General features: G+C 42.2%; 1 protein-coding gene across 2 annotated transcripts in view; it reads left to right on the top strand.

Annotated features, from left to right (window-relative positions):
• The window catches only part of col4a2 (collagen, type IV, alpha 2), a 94,383-nt gene extending 80,955 nt beyond the window's left edge, over positions 1-13,428 (top strand). Inside the window, exons 22-48 of one of the 2 annotated variants that reach the window (XM_088353567.1) lie at positions 2-153; positions 216-288; positions 404-510; positions 596-779; positions 1,142-1,186; positions 1,440-1,514; positions 1,590-1,688; positions 1,782-2,003; positions 2,105-2,266; positions 2,346-2,516; positions 2,604-2,747; positions 2,842-2,967; positions 3,047-3,228; positions 3,359-3,422; positions 4,033-4,107; positions 4,203-4,310; positions 4,405-4,512; positions 4,603-4,674; positions 4,782-4,907; positions 4,983-5,099; positions 5,286-5,447; positions 5,526-5,624; positions 5,713-5,859; positions 8,148-8,264; positions 8,546-8,737; positions 8,820-9,106; positions 10,465-13,428. In XM_088353567.1, the coding sequence (XP_088209693.1) occupies positions 2-153; positions 216-288; positions 404-510; positions 596-779; positions 1,142-1,186; positions 1,440-1,514; positions 1,590-1,688; positions 1,782-2,003; positions 2,105-2,266; positions 2,346-2,516; positions 2,604-2,747; positions 2,842-2,967; positions 3,047-3,228; positions 3,359-3,422; positions 4,033-4,107; positions 4,203-4,310; positions 4,405-4,512; positions 4,603-4,674; positions 4,782-4,907; positions 4,983-5,099; positions 5,286-5,447; positions 5,526-5,624; positions 5,713-5,859; positions 8,148-8,264; positions 8,546-8,737; positions 8,820-9,106; positions 10,465-10,719 (3,671 nt within the window). In that variant the 3' untranslated portion in view covers positions 10,720-13,428. The remainder of the gene's footprint in view (position 1; positions 154-215; positions 289-403; positions 511-595; positions 780-1,141; positions 1,187-1,439; positions 1,515-1,589; positions 1,689-1,781; positions 2,004-2,104; positions 2,267-2,345; positions 2,517-2,603; positions 2,748-2,841; positions 2,968-3,046; positions 3,229-3,358; positions 3,423-4,032; positions 4,108-4,202; positions 4,311-4,404; positions 4,513-4,602; positions 4,675-4,781; positions 4,908-4,982; positions 5,100-5,285; positions 5,448-5,525; positions 5,625-5,712; positions 5,860-8,147; positions 8,265-8,545; positions 8,738-8,819; positions 9,107-10,464) is intronic. The other variant, XM_088353568.1, reaches the window with a different exon arrangement.
• Positions 13,429-13,438: the final 10 nt, after the last annotated feature.

The following is a 13,438-nucleotide window of genomic DNA, read 5'->3' as shown; positions in this document are numbered from 1 at the left end:
GGGGATCATGGTGTATGTGAATGTAGCGTCAACAACTCTCCACCTGGGCTACCTGGTCAGGTTGGTGACTCTGGAGACCCTGGGATGACTGGAGAGTTCGGACGGGAGGGCGATAGTGGTGACCCAGGGCCTTCGGGAGTGGACGGATTCCCAGTAAGAGTAATCGGACATTGCTCAAGTTTCTGCTCGCTTCACACGATGGTGTCTTCTTGCAGGGAACACCTGGAGTGATTGGTCAGCCCGGTCCAAGAGGCAGAAAGGGAGACACAGCTGTGGCCACACAGAAAGGTCTGCTTTACTATTTAGATTGTAGGGCTTTTTTGGTACACTTGCCAAGCTTTGTCTGATTCTAGGCCTATGAATGCTAATAGTCCAACATATAAATCTAATATAATGTTCTTAGGCTACCGTGGAGAGCCTGGGATTTCAGGACAAGATGGTGTAAAGGGAAATCCAGGATTTCCAGGCCCAGGTGGTCTGCCCGGGTTTCCGGGCAGTCGTGGTCTTCCGGTAAGTTCAGTGTTCATTCATTTCAAAAACAGTCGTGCATCATCTTATTACAACAGTGATACAAGATAATTTTTCATGTACACAGGGAGATAATTCCCAAGGAGAGAAAGGAGAAAAAGGTTTCTCTGGTGTACCAGGACAAGCTGGTGCACCTGGACTGCAAGGAGTGCCAGGTGTAGAGCTTGAGGGTATCAAAGGCCAGCCTGGTTTACCTGGTGATGCTGGTCTTGATGGTTATCCTGGAGTTGCAGGAACACCTGGTTATCCAGGTAAGGTGCATTGATTGACTCAATGACACTTGTGCTCTGCTATTTCAATGTATGCTTTTGTTGTTGTTGTTTTTTTACTGTTATTTGTAATAATTCTCATAAAATATATTTCCCTCTTTTTTGCCAAGCATTGAATTTAAAAAATATGATAATTGCTTGAGAATGAAAAACAAGGTACGCATGTTATATTGTGCTGTTGTGCGGTTACTTTTGCTTCTGTTACTCCAGTGGACCCCTTTGCAACAGGGTCTGCATCAATCAAACCAGCTCAGGCCGAGCTTGTTTGCAAAAATAATGCTTATGCTTTTGAATAACGCTTGTACCAAACGCATCTCTCCTTCTGTCTCTTTCGCAACTGAAAGGCGGCTGTAGTCCAGCAGGAGATGGAGGACAATGGGATGTAACAGGTAGCGGGCAAAAATGTTTTTGAAATCTTTTTGTGCTTTGCTTTGTGTGCATGATTTTGCTAGGAATTGACTGCTTTTTAATTTGACATGGGTAAGTAACAGTTTTTTTTTGCTAATGTTAAGCTAAAGCAATTGCGTCTAGGAACACAATCCACGCTGGGCACCCCAAAATGTCACCACATTTTTCGATATTATAGTTCAGATGATACCCATTAAAAGTATCATAGACTAATGTTTTTGGTACTTTTTTTAGGACCTTGCGGGACGTTCCCAGGGCCACCTGGGTTGCCTGGTTCTCCTGGACCCAGAGGATTACCAGGTCTTACAGGTATAAACCAGAAGTCTTCTTTGTATTTTGGAACTTGTTAAATGGACTTACTTTTACCTTTTCATTTATTATAAGGTCATCCTGGTGACAAGGGCCTGCCAGGTCTATTTGGACTGACAGGAAATAAAGGAGAACAAGGAGACTATGGCTCAGGTGGCAACCCTGGACCACCAGGTAGGAGCTATGACAGTTACGCCATCAAAAAAAAAAATCAATGTTTTTTAACCTATCTTATTGTTTTATTAACCTAATCATGCATTCTCACAGGCTTTTCCGGCCCCCGTGGTGATCTAGGCGTGCCAGGCAGAAAAGGGTCTGTTGGATTTCCGGGTGTGCCAGGACTTTACGGACGAAATGGAGAACGCGGGGAAAAAGGCCCCCATGGGGAAGTGTTAGGCGCATCTGCGGGATCCCCTGGCGATCCTGGACTCTATGGGCTTCAAGGGAGCAAGGGTTTTGTGGGAGATCAGGGAGAACCAGGCTATCCAGGTAAGAGTTTGAGTTTCTGACCATCATCATATGCGTATATTTCTCGCTCAACCTTACATGCTCTGTTTTTATTTGATGTTTTACTCTGTCTACCACTACAGGAATGCCAGGCATGCCTGGCATGATCGGTTCCAAAGGTGGCATTGGCTTTCCAGGCCCGCAGGGCGTGGAAGGAAGTTCGGGACCACCAGGCAGTTATGGCTTTCCTGGTGATCCTGGAAATGCTGGTCCACCAGGGCCACCGGGTTCTTTTGGACCACCAGGTGACACCCTATCCTTGAGTGTATATTTTAAAATATCCTTGCTTATTTATTAATAAACCTCTATTCTCCTGTTGTTAAGGTCTAACTGGTGAGAGGGGAACAGATGGAAACCCGGGCGTTCCGGGTCTTTTTGGAGTTAAAGGTATCCCAGGGGAGCCAGGTAATTATGGTTCTCTTGGGGATAACGGTGTGCCAGGTAATGCAGGACAGCCTGGGCTAGATGGAAAACCAGGACTTCCAGGAATGAAAGGTCAGTTCCATAGGTGTCTTTTCCTGTAGTATTGTAACCCAAATATTTGGATGGATGAGAATTGTTTTAACTTTTTTTTATTTCAAGGATACAAAGGGTCTACTGGCATGGTAGGCTTTGGTGGTGTCTCTGGCAATGCAGGTGTTAAAGGTTTTAGTGGAACTAAAGGAGACATTGGATTACCAGGACAAATGGGCCCTAAAGGACTGATTGGCCAAACTGGAGAAAAAGGTTCTGGGTCCATAATTATTTTAATGTCATTTCAGCACCCATATGAGAGGTTTTTACACAGCTCGAATTGGCTGATTTACTTGTTGTCTGCCAGGTGATCGTGGGTTAAGGGGGCCACCTGGGAACAAGCCCGAGATCCCTGCAAAGTTGATAACCGACATGAAAGGAACCAAGGGAGAACCTGGAAATTTTGGATCTCAAGGCTTCGTAGGACCAAGAGGTCGATCAAACAGTTTCCTTTGCCCAAAGTGTCCTTTTGTTTCTTTATTTCCTTCCTCATATGGTACGGATTTCTTCAGGCTCAAAGGGTCTTCCTGGCGTTCCTGGTCGTGAGGGAGGTCACGGGTTTCCTGGAGAGCCTAGCCATGAAAAAGGTTTCCAAGGAGAACCAGGTGCACAGGGCCTTCCAGGCCTCAAAGGAATGCCTGGGTATATTGGCAGTCAAGGAATCACAGGCTTCGACGGGATGAGTGGTGAGAAGGTGATTACTTCTATTTTTTTTCTACAGTCTAGAATCTCCTTTCTGATATTTATCTCGTACAATATTTATGTTGGTTATCAATTATTGTTGGTCTCTGACCATTTGACATATCATGTTTTTTTCCCCCCAGGGTATAAAAGGCAGTCCTGGAGCCTATGGCGCATCCGGCGAAAAAGGCAAAAGGGGAATTAAAGGTAAAAACGTCAAATTGACAAACAATGTATTATTCTTCATTATTTTATATATATTATTTGACGCGTTAGTTATTATTATATTTATATATATGGACCAGCTCGGTGGCCTCGGGGATATGACGCCCGCCCGATACTGGGAGGTTGTGGTTCAAGCCTCGGCCGAGTCATACCTAAGACATTCGTACCCGTTGCCTCCCTGCTTGGCGTTCAGCATTAGGGGTTGGAATTGGGGGGTTTGGTCACCTAATGACTCCCAACACCTCAGTTGGGTTGAGTGAGGGGGCTGGGAATCCCCTCCTCTGAATCAATCTCACAAAAAGAGTCAGAAATGACTCTAGCCACCTCCCACTAGGGGGATATGGCTGTGGTATATATATATATATATATATATATATATATATATATATATATATATATATATATATATATATATGTATATATATTTATTTATTTATTTTTATATATATTTTTTTTTATACATATATATTTTAGACATTAATATATATATATATATATATATATATATATATATATATATATATATATATATATATATATATGCACATTTAAAAAAATATATATATTTACTTATTTTCATTTTTCGATCAAGGTGAGATTGGCGCTCGCATAGACATACCCGGAGTAACTGGACTCAGAGGAGAAGTTGGTTCCCCAGGAGACCCAGGTACACAAAATTAGCCTTCATACCACATCTTAGTGCTTAACAGATATTCTCTGGTTTGGTGAAACATGGAAAAATGTTTGATATCATCCAAACAGGCGCGGCGGGAATAGCCGGATTGGCTGGCGATAGGGGACTACCTGGTTTTGATGGTATCGTAGGGAAAAAGGGACAGTCAGGTGATGCAGGTGATGTGGGCTATCCAGGTGAGAGCTTTCTTCTGTTTTAATTGTCATTTACACATAAAAGGATTGAAATTCCATTCAATATTTTTTATTTTTGTTTCTTTTTTATTTGCAGGTTCTGATGGACAGAAAGGAACTCCTGGCAATCAAGGTCATAAGGGTTTTGCTGGGACACCTGGAAGAGAAGGGCAGCCAGGATTCATGGGATTTCCAGGAACAAAAGGTTTAAAAAGCAGATCAATTTAGTCTTTTTTAAGCATATCTAAAAATTTGTCACATAAATGCTTTTTTTATTTTTGGCAATTGTCCGCAGGCTTCCCTGGGGTCATCGGCCTTTATGGATTAGATGGACTCAAAGGACAAAAGGGTGTCTCTGGAATCCCTGGTATTTTTTTTAGCATCTCACTCCATGAAAATAAAGTATTAGCCTGAGTTCCAGTTGCCAAATTTGAGGAAGGGGCTGAGCATTTCTTGTGGTTGTGATGTCGCAAGGCTTGGACACTATTGGACCATCTGGCAAGCCAGGAACCAAAGGTGACAAAGGTGATGGTGGAATCTCAAACAACCAGGCGGGTGTGCCGGGTGCTGGGGGTGCGAAAGGCTTGCAAGGAGATCTTGGTATGTTTCTCAGCTAATTATAAAGATCTCAGATGAACAGCACGGAAAGATTATTCCCATGTTGGTTCTGTCCAGGTGACCCAGGAAAGCCTGGACGAGCAGGAATCCGTGGGCCAACAGGACCAGATGGAAAAGCAGACAGACCAGGACCCCCGGGAGAGAAGGGCTTTCCTGGACCCCAAGGCTTTCAGGGTAAGAAAATATAATGTCAATGATCAAAACAATTTTCGGATGGGCTATACAAATAAACATGACTTGACTTGACACTTTACTTGCATGGTAAGCTTTATCCAAATGTGGCCTGCTAAGCAGAAACAAAAGTCAAAATAGTTTTAATGGTTATCCATTTAAATAATCGTAATGGTAATTGTGCCCCAGGTTTCCCTGGAGCCAGAGGTTTTCCTGGTATTGACGCATTAGTTGGAGAAAAGGGTATAACAGGAACATTTGGGAATCCTGGAGTCCCTGGTAGAAAAGGGTTCAATGGAGACCAAGGACCGAGTGGATATAGGGGTGCGAATGGGATTCCCGGGAAAAAAGGTATGCTTACATTACCGCATCATAGATCAAGTCCAAGCACCTTTCGTGATACTTTTGGTCATTGATATTCCACTACAGGTGACAAAGGGGAACAAGGCTCAATGGGAACTCCTGGTCAGATTGGGAACAAGGGAGAAAGAGGACCATATGGTCCTAAAGGAGATACTGGGCCTCAAGGTAAATAAATAACTCTTGATTAAGACCCCCTCTTGGCAAGTGTGTGGTTTACCTTGATGTTGTCCTAAAAGATTTATCTGGCCTGCAGGTTTTCGTGGGTTGCCCGGAAGCCAGGGTCCACTTGCAGATCCCAGCATAGTCCCAGGAGAAAGAGGCCTTCCGGGACCACGGGGAATTCAAGGACCGAGAGGCATCCAAGGGGAAGTGGGACCACAAGGACCCCGTGGGGATGCTGGTCAGTATTTTCAATGGACAAAATAATTTTGCTAATGATAACTAAACACATCCTGTCTTAGTACAACAATATAAATTCACTTTTTGGATGGTGTGCAGCCCGTTACATCTGGCATAAAAATGGCCCAGTATTTGACAGAAAGAACATTACGCCAACAGTAAAGCATGGCGGTGACAGTTTGCTAGTCTGGGGATGTTTTGTTACTTTCGGACCAGGACTACTTGCTGTTGTTGACAAGATAATATTTTACGATGCTTACCAGAAGATCCCGAAGGAGAATGTCCAGCCATAAGTTTGTGCCTTTAAACTCAAGCGCTCTTGGATCATGCAGCAGGATAACAATTCGAAGCACACAAGCAAGTCTGCCTCTAAAAGGCTCAAAAAATACAAAATGAAGGTTCTGGAGTAGCCCAGTCAAATGTTTAAATCTAATTGAGATGGTGTGGTGTGTACCGTATTTTCCGCACTATAAGGCGCACCGGGTTATAGGGTGCACCCCCAAAAAATAGTTTTTGGTCCTATATTTTCCATACATAAGGCGCACCGGATTATAAGGCGCTACAGTGGCAAAGTCGACAAAACAGTCAGATAGTTCAGTCAAACTTATTACCCCCTTAACATTCCGAAAGCTTGCAAAGAAGCAAATTCGTGTTTCAGACATGTACGGAAACTGTCTGTACGATGTCACCAATCACTCAAATGCATCGTTCCAATTATCATTCGGAAGGTTAAAGTCTTGGGATTCAAGAAATGCCAAACATTTCTTAGTTTCCATTTTATTTTTTGCTGGCAACTGTGTGGACAGCAAAGTAAGAATTTTAGTGTGCAGGGAAACCGGGTTCTTTACTGTGCATATGACAATAAACACTTTGAATAGAATTTAGTTTAAAAATAAACTCAAACATCAAGATCGTTCTAAAACAAGATACCGGGTAAATATAAAGCCGCATAACTCACCTAAGTTTTCTTGCAGCCATCACGTTCAATAATGATACGTAACCATGGTCTTCTTACAACCGTGAGTGTAGTAAATCCAGGAGAGTAAAATATTTACAAATACAGAATAGTAAAAAATGTTTTCTCTATGCCGTAGTGCAACCCAACGTGTGATTCACATTCATCTTTTTCGGCCAATTGCAGGCTTTGTTTCGCCCCTTTAGCCTATGCGAGCCTGTAAATGATAAAAAGGATCCGCCCCCTTTACCTCCGAATAACTCTAGCCAATAGTGACTGATTCAAATGATGATTGACACATTGGTTAGGAAATGAAACGCCGGTATATAAATCCCAGCATACACCGCGGACTACTTCGCCTTCGGGGGAAAATCTAGTCAGCGGCTGCTTGCTTTAGTTGCAAGACTTTGCGACTTAATATTGATCCATATACAAGGCGCACTGTATTATAAGGCGCACGGTCAGCTTTTGAAAAAAATAAAGACTTTTAGGTGCGCCTTATAATGCGGAAAATACGGGCAATTCATGCAGAAAAAAAACCCTCCTTATATGAGAGATTTAAAACAATTTGCAAAGAAGAGTGGGCCAAAATTTCTCCACAGTGTTGTGGAAGACTCATTACTGATTATCGTAAAAAAATAATTTCTGTTATTGCTGCCAAAGGTGGCCTAACTGGCTATTATGTTCAGGTGAAATGAAATGAAATGATCTGCATTTATATAGCGCTTTTCAAGTCAATAACTTCCCAAAGCGCTTTACATTGTGCTTCACATTTCCCAATAGCGGCCGTGATCTGTGCAGCCATGTAAGGCGCTAACCTGCTTATTGGGGGTATTGGGGGTTAAGTGTCTTACCCAAGGACACTTCGGCATGTAACACGGACAAGCCGGGATTCGAACTGGGATCCCTTAATCCTAAAACGATCACTCTACCTCCTGAGCTACTGCCGCCCCAAAGGTGGCATTTAATTTTTCACAGAGGGCCTGACAGATTTTAACTTTTTTGTGCCTTAATAAATTCTTAAACTATATTTTGTGATTCCTTGTGTGTCTTTGTGTGATATTAAAAACGGTTTGATGATCTGAAACTTCTATGAGTGATAAATAAGCAAAAGCACAGGAAGGGGGCAAATACATTTTTACAGGAATGTATTATATCTGTGGGTATCAGACCAAAACATCGCTCCAATAATTACCATGCATCCATGTAATGAATAGATAACTGCACATTTTATACACACGTGATACAAAAAACTCAGTTCTTTAATTTTGAGAAATATTTACTTATTCGAGTTTGTCATTGAGTTCAGATTGACTGGTATGGATATCTTTCAGGTTTTGTTGGGCCTGTTGGACAGAAAGGCATGCCTGGAATAGGTGGAAGACCGGGAACACCTGGGTTCCGTGGAGAGATGGGTCTAGTGGGCCATGCGGGTCTCCAAGGATTGGAAGGTATGTGTGATCAGGTTAAAAGAGGATTAGCATTATTAGTCCTGGATTAAAAACCTGAAAAGCAGGTGCAGATCTAAGTGGGAAATTGGTTTGTTACAACGAAGGGATTTCTTGGTGTGTTTCATACTTGTACAATTGCCATAGCAGAAACCACAGAGTCGTAAATGATCAACTGAGAGTTGATCTTTGTACTCTTGATTTCTTGTGTAACTTTTGTACTTAAGGGGTTTGGGGAGTTGTTTGTGGCAGTTTGTTGATTGTTGAATTATGTTTGGTCAAAGGTAACAGGGGTAAACCAGGAGTCTCCGGTTTACCTGGCATGCCTGGCCGAAGTGTCAGTGTGGGCTACTTGCTGGTAAAACACAGTCAGGCTGAACAGACTCCCATGTGCCCTGTTGGGATGTCCAAAGTATGGGATGGATACAGTCTTTTGTACCTTGAAGGCCAGGAAAAGGCTCACAACCAGGATCTTGGTGAGTCTGTCTTACCTAAAGTGACAATCGAGTTTGAATAGGAAATGAAACCGTGCATGACTTTCACGTTGTCTTTGCACAGGCTTGGCCGGTTCCTGCCTTCCACGTTTCAGCACCATGCCCTTCCTGTACTGCAACCCTGGAGACATCTGCTACTACGCCAGCAGGAATGACAAGTCCTACTGGCTGTCCACCACTGCTCCGCTACCCATGATGCCGGTGGAAGAGGGCGATATCAAACCCTACATCAGCCGTTGTTCGGTTTGTGAGGCTCCGTCAGTCGCCATCGCTGTGCACAGCCAAGACATCACCATCCCGCAGTGTCCCGCTGGATGGCGCAGCCTGTGGATTGGCTACTCTTTTCTCATGGTGAGAATCGTGATTCAATAACACTAAAGACTGAAAAGGACAGTACATTAAGCACACAGATCACATTAAAATTAATCTCAGATCAGGAGGCTTATCCTGCTACTGGTATCCATTGTTCCATGTGGGGGGGCAAACCCCTACCTTAAAATCCTGTACTTGCCCTAGACACACTACAGGAAGTGGTCCCCTGATGATCCAGTAGCCAGGGCAGCCGTTAACCGTGATCAACTCATTGAGTGCCATTGATGGTTAATAGATCTCTGGTGATGGCTTAGCATTGAGTGCCATTGACGGTTATGTTCCGACAAGTACAGTACCAGAAATTATAATACACAGAGCAATACACTAGGCATCAAACCGTTCAGTTACTGTACTAACTTCAACCACTAGTTGGGAATGACACCTCCATTTCCTAAAGAATCAAATTTATCCAAATGTTAAAATAGAGAAAAGCAGAGGAGAGATCAGTTGCTCGTGAGTTGGATTGTTCCAAAAGTAAAATACGTCAAATGCAAGTAAACTGAAACAACTTTTTTCAAGGTGAATCCATTAGTCAATTCACAAAAGTGAGTACCAAAGACAGTGATTCAATTGTTGAATCTGTCGGGAAGCCATTCGGGGAGCGGCGGAAGCACGATGTAGAAATACAGTTTAGAACAATCAAAGATGGTCTTTTTTGGACGGGATCTGGTACACTGAAAGTCTGGCACCTAAGCAGGAGTATCTAGTAACAATCATGATCCAAAGGCAGATGAAGTTTTGGTGATCCAGTAGAGTAGAACCAAGCAGCGAAGGGGACAGTCCAAGAGTTCATCAGGCAGTACTCGAGATCCGGAAGGCAGGCACGGCTTTGGTACACTGGAATTACAAAGACCTAAGACAAGTGTGCTCGGGATGTGACAAGAAAGACGACGAACTAGCAAGGAACCAAAGGGGAAATAATACTTAAAAGGAAAGAGACGAATCTGGAAAAAGTGACAACAGCTGTAATCGGAAACTATTACTCTGTAGTAAGTGAACAAATAAGGAATTGTCCAACAAGTAAGAGAGAGAAAGTTTACCGAGAAGCAGAAATCAGAGTGCATGATGTGACAGAACCATCTGGAAACGAGCAATTGCTGCTTACATAAAATAAAGTCACAGACACTTGGAGATTCCATTTATTTATTTAGACCCTGAAAGATCAGCCAAAATGCTGGAAATTACCTCTGGTAGAACCTCTTTTTCAGATGATGGCTGGTAATCAAGGAGTAAAGGGACCCTAAACCCAAATACGACTGACCCTAAACCCAATATGAAAAAAAAGTATTAATCCATACTACAAGCAAATGACTCAAAAAATCCAAAATCTCTCGCAGCACACGGCAGCAGGAAACGAAGGAGGAGGTCAGTCGCTGTCGTCGCCCGGATCTTGCCTCGAAGACTTCAGGACGTCGCCGTTCATCGAGTGCAACGGCGCTAAGGGCACTTGCCACTACTTCGCTAACAAGCACAGCTTCTGGCTCACATCTGTGGAACAGTCTTTCAACGCTGAACCGGCATCAGAGACGCTCAAAGCGGGTCAGCTTTTGTCGCGAATCAGTCGCTGCCAGGTCTGCATGAAGAACTTGTAGAAGGAGAACCCCCGTGTAATAACTCATTATCGGTGTGGACGGCAAAAGCCGGACACACCAAGTTCGTAAAAGCAATGACTGTTTGGTGCCTTGAGGAACAACTATGTCGGTTGGTCCGAAATGTGTAATGGTGCTTCCTGTTAAATTATTACCTCGGGCAATCAAAGAGACTGTTCATTGCGGCCTAATGCACTGCATCCTGCCTTAACTTTAAGCCACTAACTCTCTCTTCTCCACCAGGCCTTCACGATTGTTTGTATTGCTTTGTATTACTTCAGATGAGTCTTTCCCATGTCAGAATGTTGACTGCAATCCACATTACATATAATGCACTAATTCTACAGTATTTTTGAGGTTATTGTCTATGAGAACTTGACTGCAGAGAAATTTCAGGGTCACTTCCCACTTCACAAATCCGCAAATGATTAATTCATCTGCCAGGCGGACGAAATGTAAACAGACTGGACTTGGATCCGAGGTCATTGGGTAGACTTTTACTTATCAGAAGACTTTGCAGTTGTTTTTTTATAAGGTCTTCGTAGAAGTGTGCAGCTGCAGCCCATAGTATTTTTTTTAAATTGTCCAAGAATATCGTATTTTTGGTGAATTCCCAAGACTATTGTTTTGCTTTGTATTTAGAGGTAAAGATCCTAAGCCTGACCAGGGCCTAAAGTGTCAATCATTACGTTCGGGCCCAGGCTTCTCTTTCGCTGACTTAAAAAATATATATCCATCCATCATTGTTCTTTATTTCTTTGTCTTTGTGATGCGTGTTGGAGGATCTGCCCGATGGATTCAGTCCCTCTCTCGCTCAAAGGAAAAGAAACAAGGAACAATGACGGGTGGATAATTAAAGAAGTCAGGGAGAGAGAGAAGCTCTGACAAATAAAATACAGTGGTACCTCTTCTCACAAATTTAATTTGTAGTGGAAGTAGATTTTTAAACTGAAATATTTGTAAGTAGAGGGGCTTTTTTAAGGTAAATACGCTAATACATTTCAAGCCCCAAAAAGGTATGTTTTTTTAAGTAAATCATAAAAGAGCAACAGAACATGAATAAAATTAGATTACTGCACAATATACAAGAAACGAGAGGCACATAATGTAAATATACAAAGAATAAAGAAAATAATAAAAATATTATTTTACCTTTTAACTGGCCTTTATGTCTACTGGTCCTCAGCAGTGTTTTTTGCCTCACGTTTCTGGAAAAACTGATCCAGTGACGTCTGCTTTCGCCAGCTTTGAAAATGCGCGAGGTGGATGTTATCATAATAATTAATGTCTTGTGAAAAGTTTTTCTGGGTGATTTCGTTCCACAAATTCCGAGACTTCGTGGAATTTTGCCAAAATGTCTTTGATACGGGCTGGTGAAATGATGGCCGCGTCTTTCTCCTTGTCGTCTCTGAACTCCTGTTGCACAGCGGTGTTGCATCTCCTCCATTTCCTGCAGCTTTTTTGTCAAAAGCTCCTCGTGGTGGACCTGAATAAGTTCGTTGATGTCCTCGTGATCGCCCATATTATAGTGCCGATCGTAGATATATTACCTATTCTTTTGCGAGATCACACAAAAGCTTCCCTTTTTCATAGCTTGCTAATATTTCTCGCTTCTTTTCGATGGCCAAAGTCTCTTGGTCTTCTTCTCTCCTTTTCTGCGTGTCTTTTATGGGGTCCACTGCAAATGCTTGCTCTTCGTAGTGGTACCATACAGTAGACTGTGTGCAAAGCCAGAGGGGGACACGAAGAGCAAGCCCGGATTTACATTTACGCATTTGGTTTCCAGGTAAAACTCGGCGGGATCGGCGAATGGCAGCGCATACTGTACTGTATTTTCTTAGTTCAGATCCTGCAACGCCCTCATAACTTCATAACCTGAAACTTTAGTATGTAGAGACATTCGTAAATAGAGGTACCAATGTATAAATATTCAGGTTTTCTTCAGGCTCTGTCCCTCAAATCAAATTGGTCAGTCTCAGGCTAGATTTTTCTAGGCCTGATCTTACCTCTGTTTGCATTGCAATTCGATGGTAGGACTTAATATTATGGCCACAATTTCTACATATTTTAAAATATTTTAAGATTAATTTCAAGAGCTCAAAGGTTTAAAAGAGATGAAGTTTATATAGTTATTTTTATGTGAACTTGTGACATTTTTGTTTTTCTCTCAAATACACTGCTCAACTAAATCACACATTTAAAACTTTATTTGCCTAAAATTTGTGACTTTTCTTGAATTATCAGCTCCTCAAAAAAATATTCATAATGTATAAATGCAGACTATTTTCTATCTATATCTATATATGTATAGCCATTGTACAAGGCTGCATTAGGGCTATCAATTAAAGTGAGATTGTTGGCATAAAAAACCCTGGCCCCTACTTTGTAGTTTCAATTATGACCTTGCTATGGAAATTGTTGGCCCTCTTGAAACAGTGCTGATGGATTGTGGCCCCAGCCGGCATTCAAATTTCCCACAATGATTATGACAAATATTTGCAAAGATTGATGTTGTGTTTCAAAACACTGAGCATGTATGAGTTAAATGTTTTATGCATGGAGCCAGACCAAGAGCTCCATATAACACACCATCCATTTTATTCCTTGTTGGGAAACACACCAGAATTACTAGTCAAACAACATTTATTCATTGAAACACATTATGACTGTACTGAATTATAGTATAAAGTATTAAATGTTGTTTGTATTCTGTGTGATTTGT

The sequence above is a fragment of the Urocampus carinirostris genome, chromosome 14 (assembly GCF_059441175.1).
Source record: "Urocampus carinirostris isolate Australia breed hairy pipefish chromosome 14, RoL_Ucar_1.0, whole genome shotgun sequence".
Classification (NCBI taxonomy): domain Eukaryota; kingdom Metazoa; phylum Chordata; class Actinopteri; order Syngnathiformes; family Syngnathidae; genus Urocampus; species Urocampus carinirostris.
The sequence above is the reverse complement of the archived record's forward strand: the minus strand, read 5'-3'. Positions and strand labels throughout refer to the sequence as shown.